At 37.2% G+C, this 19,280-nt stretch overlaps 3 protein-coding genes across 9 annotated transcripts in view; 2 read left to right on the plus strand and 1 right to left on the minus strand.

The window, feature by feature from the left end:
• The window catches only part of LOC126757669 (poly(U)-binding-splicing factor half pint), a 277,161-nt gene that overhangs the window by 45,253 nt on the left and 212,628 nt on the right, over positions 1–19,280 (minus strand). The window contains exon 1 of one of the 7 annotated variants that reach the window (XM_050471768.1): positions 15,060–15,639. The exons of the other annotated variants lie outside the window; for them this stretch is intronic. Coding sequence (XP_050327725.1) covers positions 15,060–15,088 — 29 coding nt within the window. The 5' untranslated portion in view covers positions 15,089–15,639. Of the gene's footprint in view, positions 1–15,059; positions 15,640–19,280 lie in introns of those variants that run through there. 7 annotated transcript variants of the gene reach the window in all.
• Positions 7,307–10,830, plus strand: LOC126757653 (uncharacterized). Its single transcript, XM_050471735.1, has 3 exons — positions 7,307–7,343; positions 8,267–9,407; positions 10,083–10,830. The coding sequence occupies exons 1-3, from the start codon at positions 7,307–7,309 to the stop codon at positions 10,828–10,830; spliced, it is 1,926 nt and encodes a 641-aa protein (XP_050327692.1).
• Positions 10,290–19,280, plus strand: part of LOC126757750 (60S ribosomal protein L3) — a 275,465-nt gene continuing 266,474 nt past the window's right edge. The window contains exon 1 of the mRNA XM_050471771.1: positions 10,290–10,294. The gene's annotated coding sequence lies outside the window, so the exon portion shown is untranslated. The remainder of the gene's footprint in view (positions 10,295–19,280) is intronic.

Raw genomic sequence — 19,280 nt, forward strand, 5'->3', positions numbered from 1 at the left:
CGAAAAATCTGAAAAATTAGGCATTAGTTCGCTTATGTACAGACCGAAGGACAGACAGACGAATAAACATGATTAAATCGACTTAGCGCGTCATGCTGAGCATTCACAAATATACATATGGATGCACTTAATTGGGTCTCCGACGTTTCCTTTAGGGTGTAACAAACTATCTTTGAGCAGTTAAAAACTATGAATCCACAGTCTTAGGTGTATACTATAAATATGCTCAATTACAAGCTAGAGACATAGTCTCTTACACCAACAGCCAGTTTTGCGACATGGATCCGAAAAAAAATAGGGAGGGCACGATATACCTTAAGTTGCAGTGCAAACCTCAATCAAATTATTCTCCTCTACAAGAATAAAAAAAAAAAACATGAAAAAAAAAATATTTTTTTATAAAAATTGTATATCTTCACATTTTGAAGGCACTGTAAGCAAAATATCATTGGTTAGGTGGCTAGTTGTTTATGTGCTTTTTGTGGTTGGAAAAATTGTCGATGAGGCATTTTTGGTACAGAACCCCACCTCAGTATGCACGAACTCACCCTCTAAAGTTTTAGTAAACTATAGAAATCTGAAAATAATTGCGCATTATTTTGCAATAACAAATAATCCTCTTATATATGTGTGTGCGTAAACACGTAAGTACACTAGTATATGTGTATGAGCGTATGCACATACAAAGGTGGTAATTCTAGTGATGAAAAAACGAAAATGTGTGCCAGCGAGTGCTTTATCAACATCAATAAATTGCCATTGTGAAAAACAACCCACACTGGAGAGCAAGATTTGAGAAAAAATGCAATTCAAGCGTCTATGAAACACGATACCACAGTCACATATGCATGCCTGTGTATATATGCAGATATGCGCCTAAAAATATGCAGTTAATTTTTATGACTAAGAATTTGTATGTGCCGTATGTGCGGTTATGTTAATATATGCACACACACACTCATCTCTGCTGTTATGGAGTTTTCAAACCCACCGAAACTGAGCTCAGCTCTTAGCTTGTTTACATTCACAGCCCCTACCATATTAGGCTTTCATGTAACATCCCATTTCGCAAAATTTTTTCCTGCTTAACATCAGCTAAGTGTCCCACAAGCACTGTATTGCTTTCTCCTTTATTTCGCATGTAGCATCGCACTGTCTTTGTTCTTGTAGCATTTCCTGTTTGTTTGTCGCTGTCAGCAGCTTCATTGCCTTGCAATCTAGACACACAGCGATACGAGCATTACAAGTGAAATCCGCAAAATCCTTGTGTCACAGTCAATTCCACTCGAAGCGATATGAAGTGAGGACGACGCAGTACTTAGCACAACGCAAACTCAATACAATATTCGATTGAAGTGCCTGCTAAAGGAAAATTAGTAAACACAAATACACACACGTGTGAACATACATAAAGAAATTCTTGGTGTATAGGGAGTACAGTGGGCGAAATATTGAACTCAAAGTTTCATTGACTAAACATCCCTTTAAATTAGCTGTAAGTTTTTAAGCTTCCCTAAGGCTTTACAGGCTTTGATGAGCTAGAAAATGGGCTGAGCTTCAGCAAACCATAGGAAACGCTGGCTACATCTGACAAGTGAAAACCCGTACGGATTTTGGGCGGCCTTTGAAGGGTTGACGTTTTATAGGAAACCTTTTATTGTCGATAATATGCTTGGATATTTGCCAGAGATTGTCGTTAAACTAATACTCACTGCAGAATTTAATGAAGGATAATGTCTTTTTTTAAGTAAGTTAGTCACACCTATCGAGGGTCTGTATACGATAATCTGAACTTAAATAAATAACTATACTTTATTACTATGGAAAATGGAGAATTTGGCTCGCCATCGCATATACTTTCTCAAAATATACGATATTAACCGTAGGTTGTCCAGAACATCCATTTCTATTACTCAAACCAATTATTGCTAATTAAACTAAATATTAAAAGAAAGACAGCCATTCAATAATCGGCTCTCGTTGGATGTTTTGTCGAGCTCATAGAAAATGTACCCCGATATTCACATTCGAGTTTTACAACATTTTCAACAATGAACAATAGAAATGGACAGCTTTGCGCTATGAAACGTCAACACTACTCCACGGTGATCACTTTTGATTGATTGGAATTTATGCTGACAAGACACGATGCCTCCCGACTCGAGCTATTTCACGTACCTACACGAGGAGTACACAAACAATGTCGAGCAGGGGAAGCAAAAAACAAAACGCATAATTCACTTTACAGCCAAAGCAGCAGTACAGCAAAAGATAAAGCAAACAACGAAACAATAACTGCATATAACAAAAACAATTACAAACACATAAAGCCACAAAACATGAGCATGGATGACAACAAGACAACAAAAGACTGCGAAAGCTAAAGCTGGGGTTAGAGTTGAGGTTCAAGCTAAAAGCTCTACTCGAAGGATAAGCGCAGGAGTATGTTGTGTCTGTGCGTCGTCAGCATGACTGAGTGTATTCGAGTTCGGAGCTTAAGTGAAATGTGTGTCGTTGTGAATATGTTTAAGGTGAATTGTTTAGGATTCAGGGATGCCAACGCTGAGAGAATTCGAAACAGAAGGGTGATTATGCAGAAGATCTTATAAGAATAGATCCTACTATAAATTCAATCTTTCTTAAATGCATATATAAGTACAATATATTTGCTTAATATCTACGAAGCTTCGTGCCATCTCGACACTCCGCGCAAGTTCCACACATTTTGCCAACGTGGCAACCCTATTGTGTACAACAATCTACCCGCAGTCAGCAGGAGTTTGGCGCACTGCTTCTTGTTGAATATTTGAAAGACTCGAGTGCTCGTCGAGTTGTTATTATATTTTTTATGAGCCTTTGTTGATGGCGCAGTGCGAAGCTTTTGAAATGTTTTCCCTTTTTTTGCAGCAAAAGCAGTGTTTGCTTTTTCTTTTGACTTTAGAATATTACTAAGCATTTTTTGTTGTTTTCTTTTTTATTTTTATATGTGTGTTCTCGTTGTATGGTTGTGCTGCCGCCGCTTGGTGCATGAACTCTGCAGCAACGCATGTTGTTGCATATATTAAACGCCCTACAAAGATGATATTTGTTTTCAAGATAAAGCCTGTAAAAAGCTTATAGAATTTGCGCGATTTGCCGATGCGCGGCGTATTATGCAAAGTAAGCGAAAATGGAGATAGCAAAAGTGCGCGCCAATAGGTGTGTGTGTGTGTGTGTGCAAATAATGACACTGCGAGGTGTCTTCGGTGTGAATGTATGTGTGTGTTTTTCAAAGCGGACTAAAATCATGTATTGAACTCTTCATCTCTGCGGAAGTGCGTCGGCACTTCAAATCAAAGTGAGTATTACAAGAATTGCTATTGTAACAACACGCCAGTAGACAATAAGTTTCGATAACAGTGTTGTAATAGTGATTGGAAGAGTTTAGGAAAATGTGCGGCGAAATGAAGTGAGTATGGAACTTAAAAGTATTAGTAGTTCAGGGAATTGGAATGCAACTGTTTCCTTCTAAATTATATTAAAAACAAAACAACAAAATATTATCGTTTTTAACACCTATTTCCGTTATTAGTGTGTTTGAGAAGTTTTTAAGTGAAAGAAAAACATTCGGAGAGTTGCCAACTCTTACCGCGGGCAATGAGGTGCAAGCGGTTTTAAGTCGGCGGAGCGTCAATGACGATGAAAAAAATTATATATTGCTTCCTCCTAAAATATAGTGAAACCCGTTGAAATAAATTTTCATATGACGATGCTCAGCGGTCTTTGGAAAAATCGCTTGTTATGCCAGAAAATATTTACCGATGATTATGCACTTAGATTGAGGCATATTTTGGCAGGAACTCCCATTCAACCCGAGAAACCCACCGAGTGAGTTGAAAGGTTGCTGTGGTTGTAACATAAGACATTCTCCACATAGTATTGGTAGAGATGACAGTCTTTGGCCGATCAACTCGGCTTCTTGTAGAAGGCTTTTCGAAGAAAAAGAGGGTGAGGGAGACTATTGGTAAAGGAAATTAGTAAATTATGAAAAACGAGTGAGAATATAATTTCGTTGCACTAAAAGCTGTATATACTTAGTAGTATAAAAATTCGTTAGTTATCGAAGCACGTCTTTCGATAAACGTCGTTTTTCAAACCCTTGGAAAATTCATAAATACGAGTAAATCAAAAAGTGGCAAATTGTTTTTCAGCTACATATGTATGTTTCGATGAAATGGTGTTGACATATGGATATTTCTTCCCTCAAAACATTAAATCGATGGGTCATCCGACTTGGCACTCTATTTGTTGCCTCGCATTATAAGCAAACTCATGGATCAACGGTTCGATACTAGGGAAAGCGCCAAAATGAATCAAGGACACCAAGCCACCTTAATCAATTGAAGCGGAAAACATTTTGATTACATTTTTTCAATTTCAAATTTTACCGTTTTTTTAACGTCGGAATTTTTCTACTGAACGATTTTTCGCGTTCCTACAAACAATTTTATGTGAAGAACATACCTTTTTTCCAATACTGTACCATGTTACAACACCGTCCTGGATTATTTTAAAGGCAGAGAAATTATTTTTGGTTGAAAAATTCAAAATTATTTGCGTAGTATGTCTTGCGATTGGCGAACAGTTAACTTACCTGTAAAGAAAACGGAAAAGTCGTTAGCAATGATTATTTGAAAAATTTTCCAAGTAATGATTATGTAATAACCTATATTATAAACAAAATAAGGGCTGTGTATAGTTAAAGTGTTTTAGTAAAAATATTAGCGCACAAGAATGTCCTTTCAAGAACATTTCGGTAGAGACTGTGTCAAAATTATGCTGAGTTCTTAATAATGTGGAGAGCACTGTTACCCAAGATAATATGAGTCTGAAAGTAAATTGGAATCATTTTGCCCCATGAAGGCAGCGAGCGATAGTACCTGTTGAGTGCATATAAAAGCTCATTAGTGCCATATGCAGTCGCTCTCATAACTTCAAGTTATAATGACCTACCTCACTAACGAAGCAGCTCGTAAATTTATTCACACGAATAATTGTCTAACGAATGTCGGTCACTGGCCAAGCGTAGTTTTCGATAACTTAGTTGGAAAACCGGAGTTCATGTACTTTTTCGACAGTTAAGGGAATGTGTGTTAACTTGTGGGTACGATAAGATATTTTTGGCGCTATGATTCTACACATTTTCCACTTTCACACATTCGCCTCACCCGCCGACTAACCGTAACGATGGCAACGCCGATGTTGTAGCTTATGACGAGTTGTCAATGTTTACATAAATTATTCACAACTGTCATAAAGAGTTTGAGTGCCAGTGCGAGTGCGAGAGTGGCTGCAATATGTCTCCTCTGTGGACCCGCAGTGAACATAAAGTTTATACGAAGTTAGCGAGCGCCTAGAGGTGTCAGCGCATCAAAATATGGAATTTTTGAATTAAAGTGAAATTGCAGCGGAAACGCAAACAATAAAAAAACCATATGGGTAAAAAGCTAAAAAAAAATTTTGCTTTAATTTGTTGGAGTATTTCAATGCTAAAAAAAAAACATTATATCAACAAACTACTGTGTAAAAAGTGTAAACATTTGATGTCAGCAAATGTTTTAATTGTAATAAATGCCAAATTTGAAGCTCATGGAGGTGGCATTGAAAACAGTTTTTTGGTTCTCTTTTCACTATGCTTGACTTGGTTGATGTTACAGCTTTTTCGGGAGACAAAACAATTACTTTGAAAACATAAAATGTAAAAACTCTGAGTACTTTCGGCAGTTGAACTTTTCCACGTTTTCAAAATCGAGCATTAATGTGCCACTTGTTCGTCCATAAATGTATTTTTGTATTATAGGTCTACTTGTTAAGCCCATCATCATTCAATTATCTTCATTTCCTGAACAATTTGCACCCATGCCTTATTTTTGAAATAAAGTAATGTGTTTCTAAAATATTATTAAAGATTAAATATAAAGACGGATATCTAAGAGATTGGTTAGAACGTTAGAAGAATAGAACTTAGCTCCTTAACTTAAGTCGACTTTTATAATATGCAGGGTGCGCCATATATTTTTATATAAATTTTATTTTTTTTATCGGTATGACGATATTGAGGAATAGGAGGAAAATTTTACTACATTTTTTTTTATTTTTAACGTTTGAAAACAATTCGAAATTTGTTTGGTAAAAAGTATATTATTTGTCTTCCTTTAGATCAAATTTTGTCAAATACATCATTTCTACTTTCGTAGTCAGTGTGAGCGCTTTTTATAGCAGTCCTAGTAGGATATATAGGTAGATCTTTGTTGAACAGTGTAATCTATTGAGTCCAATCGGATTGTGTATAAATTATTATTCAGCTCAGAAAATAATTATAATTAATAAGTTCCAGTTTTTCAAATTATATAAATATGAGGAGATTAATTTTGAAGCCAATTTTTATGGAAAACTTTTTACTAAGCTGATTGAATAATTCTTTCCAAATTAAGTTCGCTAAATAATATTTTTTTCTTTAAAATGTTTAAAATAAGTAATATGTTAACATGGAATATAGAAATTTATTTTTAATTATTTTTTTAAACCAAATTTGAAGCAAAATAGATAAAATAAATATATCTATTTCTTAATAAAATAACTGTATCTTTTTCAATACTTTTAATTTCAGGTGTCAGCCAACGGCCAGAAAGTCATTTCTTATTAACCACATGTTGGGTAGGAATGTAAGGCAAACAACACTGTCACTTATACCGATCAACTACCAATTTGCTAGCGTTTTTGCTTGCAACTCTTTTCGGTTAATCATAACTGTTTTACCCACTTGCTTTGCCTATTTATCTTTCCAATCATCATATAAATTATGTATTTTTTCTCTTTGAGAATTAATACACAAAGTAAATAAAAGCAACAAAATGCGAACGAAGTCCACAAACGGACTTTGTTGTAATTTTATGTCCACACAGCAGAAATGTGGTTTAACACACATTTTTTATGGATTGTTGTCGTTTGGACAGACGGTGAGTAAAGGCACTAAGAATCTTGGTTAAATCTTTCTCAAAAAAGCTAAACCGAAAATCGTTCAGTTATTTGCGCTTTTAGTCTCTTGTTAGTCTTCTAGCTGAACGCGCAACGCGAGCAAGTACTCGCTGGCTAAGCCGTTATTTAGCGTGTGTTTTAGTAGTTTCGGTTATGCGAAGCACGTAATTGAATTGGGCCGGGAGCGTTTGCGTGAAAAAGAGCATTTTTGCAATTAGTTTTAAAGAAGTTTTGAAGCTTTCTGCGTAGATATGTGAGAACATTTTTAACAAAATTATTCGACAGTAAAATGCCTTGGATTACAATTTTCATTTTCGGAGTAACAGGTGATTTTCAGTCAATTGGGTTTGGTGATAGATTTAGTGCTAATTGAAAATTAATAGTTCATTCAGTTGAAGAAAAGAAAAAAAAGTTGTGCAAGAAAGGCTTGAATATGAGCTTTTTCTGAGAATAATTTAAGCGTGAGTCACTCTGTCTCGTCAAAAAATGAAGGATTTGTTTCAGAGATTGACACACACTCAAAAGTACGAAAGTGATTTCAATCAACAGCTGATGTTGCCCATTTCATTTATTGTTGTTATTTTTTGTTCACTCTCGTATTTTGAAAGTCGGTGCAGAAAATGATATACAGTTGCTTTCATGCAGAAAACATTTCAAAAACTTGGTCTATACTTAAGTGATCTTGTATCAGTGGAAAGTTTTTGACACCTAAACCGGGCCTATGTAAAAAGCAAGAACTGAAAAAACTTTAAAACACTCCTATCTCTACAAAGTTGGTCCGGAAATATGAGCTTCAAAGAATTTGTGTTGAAATAAGATTCAAGTGCAAAAAATAGTTCTATCAGTTATACCCCATTAATGGAGCGAAGTGTCTCAAAGAGCAGAGAATTTTTTTTTTCATTATTTCTTTTGAACTTTTTTTCGTTGTCTTCAACAGTTTCTTAAACTTCCGTAGAATGTTTCTTTCGAATTCTCAAAGAGCCGTTACACCGAAAGTTGTTAGTTTGCTGTCTGAATATTAAAATATATACTAAGAGAGCCCTTGAGTGTTCTCACGAAACGTAGTTCAAAGTTTGCACTCTTCAATTCAGAATAAAACATTTTGACGGTTAAGTCTAAAACCCTTATCGGCAAGAGTAAACTATAATTCTTTAATAAGGATATTCTCAATATTATAAGGATTCGAATCCAGGAATAAATTATTATTATTAATTATTTAAAAAACCAACCGCTTTTTTTACTTTTTCAGTTCTACAAAATTGGCATAACGTTCAACCAAAATTTTTGCCAGAACATACCCCAAAATCATCCGGATTGTTCAACAATAACTTGCCGTCCAACACCGAGAGCCCAAACTATATTGTTTATTTAACCGACAGCACTGAAGGCAACGTCATAGATCTGCTGTTAATCAGTGGTAATGGCTATGGTGACGAGGCTGTTATGGGTGCCAACAGGCACAATGGCAATAAAGATGACGAACAACATTCGGTGTGGGAGCGCTTGATGGGCGGGGATACCGACGAAGTGGGCGTTAATGCGGCAAAAGAAAATGAATATTTGCAGAGCAATGCCACAAAGGGTAACAAAGAAAAAAACAACAAAAGCAACTGCTCTACTAAAGCCACAACATCAATAAACAATAAAAAGCAAGCAGCAAACGTTTTGAGTGACAAAGCAAATATGAAGGCGACGACCAAAAGGAATACCGGCACATTGGCAGAGCTGTCAATGCGGGTCAACAGAAATGATTTCGTCAAAGTGGGCGACCAAAGTGAAACGAGCAAAAATCACAAGGAAACAGCAACAACATCAACGGTAACAACAACTATCAAAACAATGCCACCAACTTCAACAAGTAGCAAGCGAAATATCATTACAGCCAACAATGGTGGTGTAACTGCAACGAATGTGAGCACGAGCACCGCATCACCACAGGCGGCCAGCACGAAGCTCTACCATTCAAATGGGTTCCTCAATCCATTCGGACAATTAGTCGCCTTCTTTGGCAGCGACCAATTGCATCTGCAGGACTACACTTTCTTCTTCAACGCCGAACGACACACCGTATTCCAGCTACACACCAACAACTACCACAATATTAACGAAAGATCTGACAGCCAGCCTGTCGGGCGCGTACCAGCTTTGACCGAAACGGTAGCTGCTGGTAGTGAGCGAGTATTGAATGTGGTCACCAATACGATTGGCGCAGTGTTTGGCGCAAATCCATTTCCCACAACGGCAGGCGCAACGGCAAATTCGGCGTCAGCAACAGCAACTGGAGCAACAGTGTCCGCCCACGCCGCGCCCACCATGAAAGTGGAGGAAGTGCAGCTGTACAATGGCAAATCCTTGCGGCAGTCACGTTTCAATCCTTTCAATCCAACACGGTAAGTGATGGCCGACAAAAGGGCTATAAGGGTCAGGCGCCGAAATGAGTTATGTGTGTCAGGCGAGCTTACTCAATGGGTGGTTGCTTAGAGGGATTGCGAGTGCTGAAATGCAAAAATTGTAGTTAAAGTCCCGTCTGTGTGTATTGGTGTGTATGTTGGCGGCAGATTTGCAACATTTTCGAAATTCGATTTGTGCTAAACGTGATCGGCATATTGGTGAACTCTTCCGGTTTGCAATTTGTGTCATAGGGGCACTAGTTGCTTATCAAATGTTGGATGTTGTCTTCGAGTTCGTCCTTCGCTTTGTTGCATTTAACTGCAGTGTGTTGTTTGTCTATGCCACGGACTATTGCACTTCAAAGGTTGCCGATTAAAATGCAATGGTGGGGCGGCTAATTTCATTAGCTTACATATTGTTGCTGTTTTTGCAGTACAAAAACTTGTTAAAAAGGTCGCACTTTTTACTGATTTTTTTTATTTTCCTTAAGCTTATTTTAAGAAATAGTTGTTGGGAGAGGAATCTTCGATTAGCGGGTGGGAGAAAGAAAAAGAAATGGAAAGAAAATAGTCTCATAATTTCTGAGCTTAAGAATGTCTTCTAATCCTCTTAAAGCATGTCTATTAAAAGTGCAAATAAATTGTTTATCCTTTCCCTTTCTCCTTTTTCCACAGCATACTCATTCACGGCTGGTTTGGTGGCGCAAAGGCCGCTATTTATCAGACGCTCGTGCCAGCTTATCTCCGACAAGGTGCCGGCAATTATAATGTCTTCACTGTGGATTGGGGACGTGGTGCAGTTGCGGACTATCTCACCGCCAGCTATCGTGTAAAACCGGTCGGCAAGGTGTTGGCGAAGTTCATCGATTTTCTACAACGTGAAGCGGGTGTACGCTTCGAGGATCTACATGTGATCGGCTTTAGCATGGGTGCACACATCGCTGGCATCGCTGGGAAGCATGTACAAACTGGAAGACTGCCAGTGATTTATGCACTGGATCCGGCGCTGCCATTCTTTCGCTACGACAACTTCGATGAACGCGTTGCGATCACCGACGCCGATTATGTGGAGGTCGTACACACAAGTGTTGGTTCGTATGGCTACGATCGACCGTTGGGCCATGTCGACTTTTATGTGAACTATGGCAGCGCACAGCCGGGCTGCTTTCTCAATGAATGCAGTCACTTTCGTGCTTTTCACGTATTCGCTGAGTCACTGCAGTCCAAGGCGGCACTGCGTGCGCAGGGTTGTGATGTCAAACTATGGCAGGATATGATACAGCATAGAAGGTGCCTCATGGGCACGGGCAGGCAAATGGCGTTGGGCGGCGATCCAGCAAATGTGACGGCATTACGGGGCCGCGGGGGCGTATTTTACTTAGCGACTAATGCGGCACCGCCGTATGCCAAGGATGTGACGTGAATAAGTGTGAGGCGGGGTGAAATGAGCATGCCTTTTGCTTTGCATAATCAGATTTTCTTCGCGAGAAGCTAAACAAAAACGAAAATAAAATAGCGAAATGCTATGTGTATGGAACATTAAAATCGCAATGAGCACCAGAATGGGTTTCTATGGAATGCGTTTTTTACTCGCAGTTCTCTGTGCAGAAATAGTAATAATTAGTAAGCGCGACTTCTGTGACGCTTTGCATTCAAGCTGCGCACACACACAGGCGGCTTTGGAAAAGGCAAATCCCCAAAAGCGAGAACTGTGCACAACAGGGGGCAGTTATTTTTACTTTCGCTGCTGCGCTTATTTGTATGCAATGCGTTTTTTCGATGTGAAAATTGAAATGGAAATTAAAAAATGCTGCCATGTGTGAAATTCCTCTACAAAAGCACATTTAGCCCGCATATTCAGTGTTATAGTGTGCTTTTCATTATGACTGGCGTTTTCGCAGCAGCTTTTGGTTGTTGTTGTGTTTTTTCCCCCAATGCTATGTTTTCTTATGCGCTGCTGAAAGTAAAAACTCCTCTGCTTTACTTAAAAAAAGCAACGTGCATTTTCCGCGAATATGTGTCACGTGGTGCGGTAGCAGCTGGCACAGTACTTCTGTTTATGACCGAAAATCTCGCGTAGAAAATTTATTTTTGAAATGTTTTGAAATCGTTAAATATACAGGAAATTAAATTTTAATATTGAGAGTAGAGTGGCAATGCTTCGCCAAATGGAAGAGTTTTGAAACAATTTTCTAGAGTAATGAATAAGATCGCTGTGTTACGAGCTTAGACGGTACAACCCAAAAAGTATGCTATATAATTTTATTTTTCATCGTTCGCCGTACAGCTTAAATGGAGGACTTAATATCCTATGTACAACTTTTCATGGCCAGAGAAGGTAATTTAAAAGGCGAAAGCTTATCATTACCGCACTGTAAAGGACAAAGGCACGTACTCAAATCCACACATACATCCATATTTAGTTCATATTAATTAGCTTATGAAAAGGCCGCGTCATTAATATGGATTAAAAATGCTTTAACTTCACAACAAAAATGAGTGAATTCATAATTGAGAGAGCAAGCACATACGCAAAATGCAAAATTACCTACAAAACAATAAAAATTGAATAAAAATGAGTAGGGAAGCGCTAAGTTCGTGAATAACCGAACTTTTATACTCTCTACTCTGTAAGGTAAAGTGATATAGTAGGATTTTCCTCTATATTTTGAATAAAAGCAGGGAGTATTCGATTTATTTACAATCTCTGGCAAGAAGTTACATTGAGAGAAATTCTATCTGAAATTCATTAAGATAGCTTACATATTGATTGATAAATGCGATATAAAGTCATGCGGAAATTTGAGTATATAACTCTGTGAACAAATTGAAACGTATTTTGCGTGTTTTTCGAACCGGTAATTTTTTTCTGTAAGTTGGTAGTACTGTTAGTGACATCTATGCTAAATTTCATGTCAAAATATTCATTAGTATTTGAGTGCGCGTTGTTTTGTAAGGCTCTAAAAGTGAATTCCTCGAATTTATTGAACAAAGAAATGCGATACTGCATTGGTTATTCGTGATCATTTCGCCCCCTTTTCGACTAATTTACTTTCGTTTAACTTCTGGCTATTCAGCAAATTCACATGACCACCACCGTTTTGACTCAATTGAGGATGTAAAAGCTGTATGGAAGAAGGCTCTGATGGCCATTACGACGGAGGATTTTTCCAAGTGCTATGATGACTGCAAAATTCGTTGGCATAAGTGTATTGCAGCGGGAGGGGATTACTTTGAAGGAGATGAAATGGACAAAATTCACATTTCAATTTGATCACACTAGTATGTATTATGAACAGATGACGGCTAAGTGATATATTGACCCATTTTTGGCACAAGGGCATGTTTATTTCACAAAAATATTCTGCCAGAATCTCAATACTAGAACTCAAGGCTAACTGATGTGCTCGTCAAAGATTAGCCAAATGCACTGGTGTCGGCCGCAGGTATTTGGTGTCTGGGTCCTTGACATATTATAGGCGAATTTCGAAAATTTTTGGACACAAGGTTAAATACCTCACGGGCACTGCTTGTGCAAAGGTTTATCTCGATATATTTATTGGTGCTTGATTTCTATATTGGCAGTGAAAGAATCAGATGTAAATTAAATCTTGTGTTATATGAGAAGTAGGCGTGGTTGTCATCCTGTTTCGTCGTTGAGTACAGTATATGATAGAAGTGGTTGGGAAACCTTACATTCATTCGAGTAGTTCCTGAGATATTGGGTAGTCGAAAAAGTCGTTTCGTATTTTGTCAATAGACGTCGCTGCAGTCGTATATCTCCAGTGATGCCAACGGTTGTTTTTATAGCGTAGCATTTTTGAGCTTCGAATTCATAGACTTTTTTGAAATAAATGGGTTGAGAAGTTAGCCAAGCATGCTAACACTTAGTCTAATCAAAAATTGTCATAGTCTTTATGTAGTGTGTAGTAGTGCAGTGTGTATATATGTAGTATGTGCATGGCTATCAACTTTTGTGTGATGCTGTAGCTGAGCTGAATAATTTCGAAATTCTTGCTGTGCAATTAATAACAGCAGTTTTTCTTTGCTAACAACAACTTAGGCACAATCACAGTTAGTTAGAAAACTAATATACGCTGATATACCAAAGAAGAAATCCGGCAGAGAGTGATGCACTGATATCAAAGTGCTCGATTTTTGGTTTGGATGCCGCTAAATTTCCAAAAATATTGTTTTGAACCAAAAGGAATACCCAATCGATTATTTCACGTCATTCCTGATAAATATATATTCACTGCCACATTCTCTTTCTGAAATTTTGCACAACTTTAGTTGCTTGACACTTTTTTCCTTCGCTGCTTGAGTATTTTCTTAGTGGGTAGCTGCGTCACTTGCGCAAACTTCTGCAAAGGTATGCAATATTAGTGGCGGCAAAAGTTCTTAATCGGATTTTGCAGTGGTTTGAAAAAGTTGTCGAGACTTCTTTGCATTGGGAGAATAACTTTGCACTTTCTTTGCCTAATTTTCAGTTATGGAATTTGTTTTGCATGCTTCTATGCGCAACTTCTTTGTGTCTTGATTGGAAATAATGTGTAATTAATGCTCGGCTTTTCAAAGTAAATTGGAATAATATTGAAATTTTTGCGTAGAATTCGAGATTCGATTAAATTACTAATCAAATGAAAATCCATCAAAGGAATTATTGCATTTCTGCTGTTTGCTGTTCAAGTATTTTTTGCTACAATAATTTTTACTCTTTGAGAAAGAAAGCATTTGAAAGTGTGATATTTTTCAATTGTGAGCAAGGATATTAATGAAAACTAAAAGTATGTTTTTTCGAAAATGTATGTGAGTTAGAAAATCATAAGCGAAAAACGCGAATATAAACGGGTAAGCAAGGACTTAGGCCAAGGTAAAGTGATGCACGCTTTGTCTCGTCAGCCTGATTATTTATATATTGGGTAGTCGGAAAAGTCTTTTCGTAATTCTAATCAAACTACAACTTATTTTTTTATATTTATACTAATAAATAAATAAACAAATATGTACCATTTTGGTCGACCACTTTTTGCTAGAGACATTATTCCGTCAGTGTAAATCGAAATTTCGAAATTTCCAGAATGGGAGCGAGCGAACCATTGTTGTGCTACCAGAACTGACACAGCATCGTCTCCGTAAACTTCACATATTTCATTGGTGACTTGAGTGGCATTCTTCCCCTTTTTATACAAAATTTTCAAAATATAACGGAATTTTTCATTATTTTTACTAAGTTTTGAACAGCTGGAACTTTTTTCCAACTTCCCAGAAATTTTATTTTTTTTTTGGTTAAATAAAGCTTAAAATCTCACCTTTCCAACACTATATACCATGACACAATTGGGTACTCACAACATGTCATAAAGCATCGTAAAATCATAATATCATCAATTTTTACACTAGTTTAAAAAATGTGTTGTTGGATTGCATGCTAAAATAAGTTTACGCAAATTCAACTTTGAACGCTATGTTATCCGATATACGACTGCAACGACATCTGCTGACAAAATACGAAAGGACTTTTTCGACTACCTGATGATAATCCCATTATTTTTAGTTAAAACTAAAAATTGCAAAAAAGATTAGGAATCTAAATTCTAAACTAATTTTTTATCAAACAATTTTTTTTTTTTAATTTTTATTTCGTCTTACCACGCCAGCATTGCGTCCAAATAATTCATCTTGGCCAGGTTTGCACGTAAATAATTTTAAATGAAAACTATTAATTCGCCTGCTTGCCACTAAACTCTCCACTTTTGCACACGCAAGTTGTTTAAGTCAACGATGAAAAAAGTTGCACACTTTTTGCTCTCGCAACTCGTAATATTTAATTGACCGGAAAGTATTGAAATCAACACTTTAGGTACACAATTGTTGTTTTTGCTGAACGCTAACAGCATGCAACATGCCACTTGTGTACGTTCGTAGAAGCGTGGTTGCAGCAGCAAACCAAAAAAAATCGCACGCTGAATAAGTAACTGTATTTGATGAGGGCCAGCACAGAATTTTATACGAGCTTGTTTGCAAGTGTGAGTGTGTGTGTGTGCGAGGCGCGCGCCAACCGCCAGATCAACCGAAAAAATAGTCGAACATTAGTCAACACGCAAATTGTAAATAAATGCAATGAATAAATAAATAAATAAATCAGCGGTGAATTTCGTTTGCTTGCCACTCGGTAACCGGAAATTGTGCGGACGTGAAGAAGAATTTTTCCAACTGAATTGCGAAATGAAGTGTAACGTTGGTAGAACTGCAGCCGCGGCAGGCAATGAACAGTTACCAGTAAGCGCTGGAAATTTTGAGTGATGTTGTTGTTGCTTTCGTTGCTTGCATTTGCTTATTGTTATTGCGGTTGTTGCTATTATTGCTGGTGGTGGTTGCATAAGTATTTACACTTTTATTCTGTTGCAAGGCTTTGCCGCCACTCTTCCACATGCATATAACAGTTACAGCTATTGTTGCTGTTGTTGTCATTCATTCCATTTTAGGTTTTAGGGTGAGTGCCTTACACTACTCATAGGTGCGTTTGTATGTGTGTATGTATGCATTTGTTGCATCAGTCAGTTTCCTATTGCCGCTCGTTAGGTTGTTTGGTTGACTGGCTGATTGAGTTGAGCTGCAACATGAAGAAGCCGCACAAGTGCACATCAAATGCATGCTTGTGTGCCAATGTGGCTTGAACTTAAATCGCTAAAGCAGCGCTGCCATAAGACAGACGCCGCAAAATACAAACACAAGCCAAACCGGTAGGGTTGGGTTAATTGCAGTTGGAAATCAATTCAAGGCATATGAAAATTGGATTTTATATATTTTTCGAGGTAACTCTTCCCTTTTAAGTGACGTTTATGAAACAAGTGCAGCCCAGAGGCTGGTTGCCTATTTAGAAGCCTTTAGAGGTGCACTTAGCTCAATATTTTGCAGAAAGAATAATATACAGATAAGGAAAAATGATTTTTGAGGCCTTTAGATAAATGTCAGCGGTAAAGTGACAAGACAAAAATCAAAAATAGTATGCGACAAGTTTTAAAGTGTTTCAATAACGATTCAAACTAATATAGAAATGTGCATAAGCTTGATAAAGCAAAAAATTATAGTTTCCTATGGAGGAAGGAATATAAATGCTTTCAGTTGCTAAAACAAAAGATGCTTAAGCAACACATTACGGCTGGGTACAAAAAAGGCCTATCCGAAAAGCAAATAAACAAAGCGCAGAATCAGCTTGTAAAAGGCACTACACGACAATCGTCTATTTTCGAGTTACTTGAATTGAGCCACTCAAGTCATAATGCCGTAGCTTATGAGAGCGGCGTGGGTGCGCGTGTGCGCAATTGCCAGCAAAGTAGCACGAGATGGCTTGCTCGTGGGCGATAGGCACGCGCGCTGCGCTAATACGCGGCAGACAGCAAGGTAAGCGGTATAAATCGTAATTTCTCGCAGACTTGGCGCAATCATGTAGCTTGCAACACGTTGTTGCAGCATACGTTTTTTGTTACGATATGATTTATTTATTTAGTATACGAAATTTCTCATTTTTCATGGAGGTGTGTATTTGGGTAAATACCTCTCCTAAATTGCATTCTGAGTTTCGGACCAATATTTACAACGGAGACATAGACAAAACTGCTGACCTTTAAGATTGCAATAATTTATTTTAGTGATATTTTTGATTTATATTTCATGTAAAATCAGAAAAATATTTTTTAACATAAAGGAACTCTATATAAACGATATACACAGTTTTTTAGCCTACCTTTAGGAGTAGAAGGTAAAATCTCTACTATTTTATGATACAAGTATAAACATATTTAACCAATGAAATGGTATATTTCCAAAATCAGTGGAAAATCCTTTATTTCATTTATTGCTTTTAATGCATTTCTTCGATTTTTATTTGAGTTGAAGATCTAGAATTAAAATATATTTTTTTATTTCCAGTTCAATTTTGTTTATTAATTAAAGTACAATAATTTGAGCTTGAGTTAAGTGTTGAGTTTATTGATTTTTTCTAAAGTAATATAATATATAATATTTGTAAATTAGGAAAGAAATATTTTTTTTTAACCATAAGCCCTTAGGAACGATATTATTGAACTTTTCGAAAATCAAAACACCCTTATAACTGTATGCACGGAAGATCTATGAGAGTTCTCAAAGAAATTTTGGAAAGAATTAAAATAAAAATAAAAAAATGTTCGCATGATTATCCGAAAAAACAAGTGTGGTACAAAAATACTCAAAATTTCGTCAGTTTTGCTCCAATCAACTTGAAATTCAACCAATATTCTTCAGACATCACGCATCGAAAAAAAATTTAAAACCCTGCTCCCTCCTTAAACTCCCACAAAAGCCCAACAACACATAAAAGACAGCACTTCCAAATCTTGAAATAAATATGCCACAAATCCCAGTGGAAAAAGCTTGCCGTTTTCGACACCACGTATACGACGAGCATACAACAGCAACGCACGCTTCCTTAAACTTCTTGGAAAACTAGCAGCACTAAGTACACACCCTTATTAGGCGTATGGGGCAGACATGCGAAGATGGGAAAATGAAAAAAAACTGTTTTTCTCTTTCAAGTGTCGCGCATAAAGCAGCCGCTAGTTTCCGTAGGATCCCGCCCGCCGGGTGTCGATTCGCTACGCCGCAACTAAGCAGCTAACTATTGTTGGCACACAGTTTGGCTTTTGAATGTTATTTTGATTTTATTTTCTGAATTGCTTTTTGGGCTGCGACTAACCGCAGCGCCGGAGAATACATGAAAATACTTCAGAAACTGAACGCAGTTCAACTGCAGCGAGCGTTAGGCGACATAACAATGCCAGTGGGTGCGCGTAAGCTCCACGTATATATATTATGTGTGTGTGTGTGCGTGTGGGTGTTTGGAAGTCATGCAACCACCCAGAGTTTAGAAAATTCTTAATTCATTTTAAGCGCCGCTCAACAATTGCGACTGTGCCACAACATCCTGTGAACTCGCACCCGGACGCACAGCCACACGTACACACATCCACGCATACATACATTCTCACAACACGTTTGTGCTCGAACACACGCACGCATGCGTGCAATTTGGTAAGCTCTGCGAGTATCTGTGTTCATTTATTATCCTTTGAGTGCATTTAACTGTGTGGAACATTTTCGGTCGTCGCCGACTGTTATCAGTTGTCGTGCGGTTCACTCGTACTTGTTGTTTTTGATTTTTCTTTTTTTTTTTGCGTTTTGGTTTTTAATGAAAATGCTGCAAACTTTGTTAGTTGCGAATTTAGGTCAACGAGTGCTTTAAAGGATATTCTTCATAATCGTCACTAAGCAGATTAGTGTTACTTGGAAAAGTTGCTTGCTGCTATTTTTTTCGAAAGTATACTTTTTTGTTTTGCGTTGGTTATATGGTAGTTTATTTGCCAAATTTCTGAAACTTGTTTAGTAAAAAAAACTATAAATTGTGTCAATTTAAAGAGCTTTTCAGCAAAGCAAGATTTGAAGGCAACTTATATATGTAGGTAAGTACTTGCTTAGATTATTAAGTAACGATCATAGCAATAGCATCTTTGTAGATGGGCTTCAAAACTTTTTAAGACTTGAAAAGTTGTTTAGAAATCAACAAAAACAGTTTGGCTTAACCGGTTCTCAGAGAAATACTTAGCTTGAGTAACTGAAGTAAGTAAACCCGATCTCCTTCGTATGAATATGAAACAGTTATAGAACTTTTCATATGGTGCAACAGAAACTGAACTTAAATAACAAGTCGAAAAATGTTGAAGGAATTTAATTTCCAAAATTTCTGAACCGATTTGCATAGATGCCTCTAAAATATTACCTCACGAAAGCAGAATAACAAACGGACATAATATAAAATTGTACCACAATGAG

The sequence above is a fragment of the Bactrocera neohumeralis genome, chromosome 2 (genome assembly GCF_024586455.1).
Source record: "Bactrocera neohumeralis isolate Rockhampton chromosome 2, APGP_CSIRO_Bneo_wtdbg2-racon-allhic-juicebox.fasta_v2, whole genome shotgun sequence".
Lineage (NCBI taxonomy): Eukaryota > Metazoa > Arthropoda > Insecta > Diptera > Tephritidae > Bactrocera > Bactrocera neohumeralis.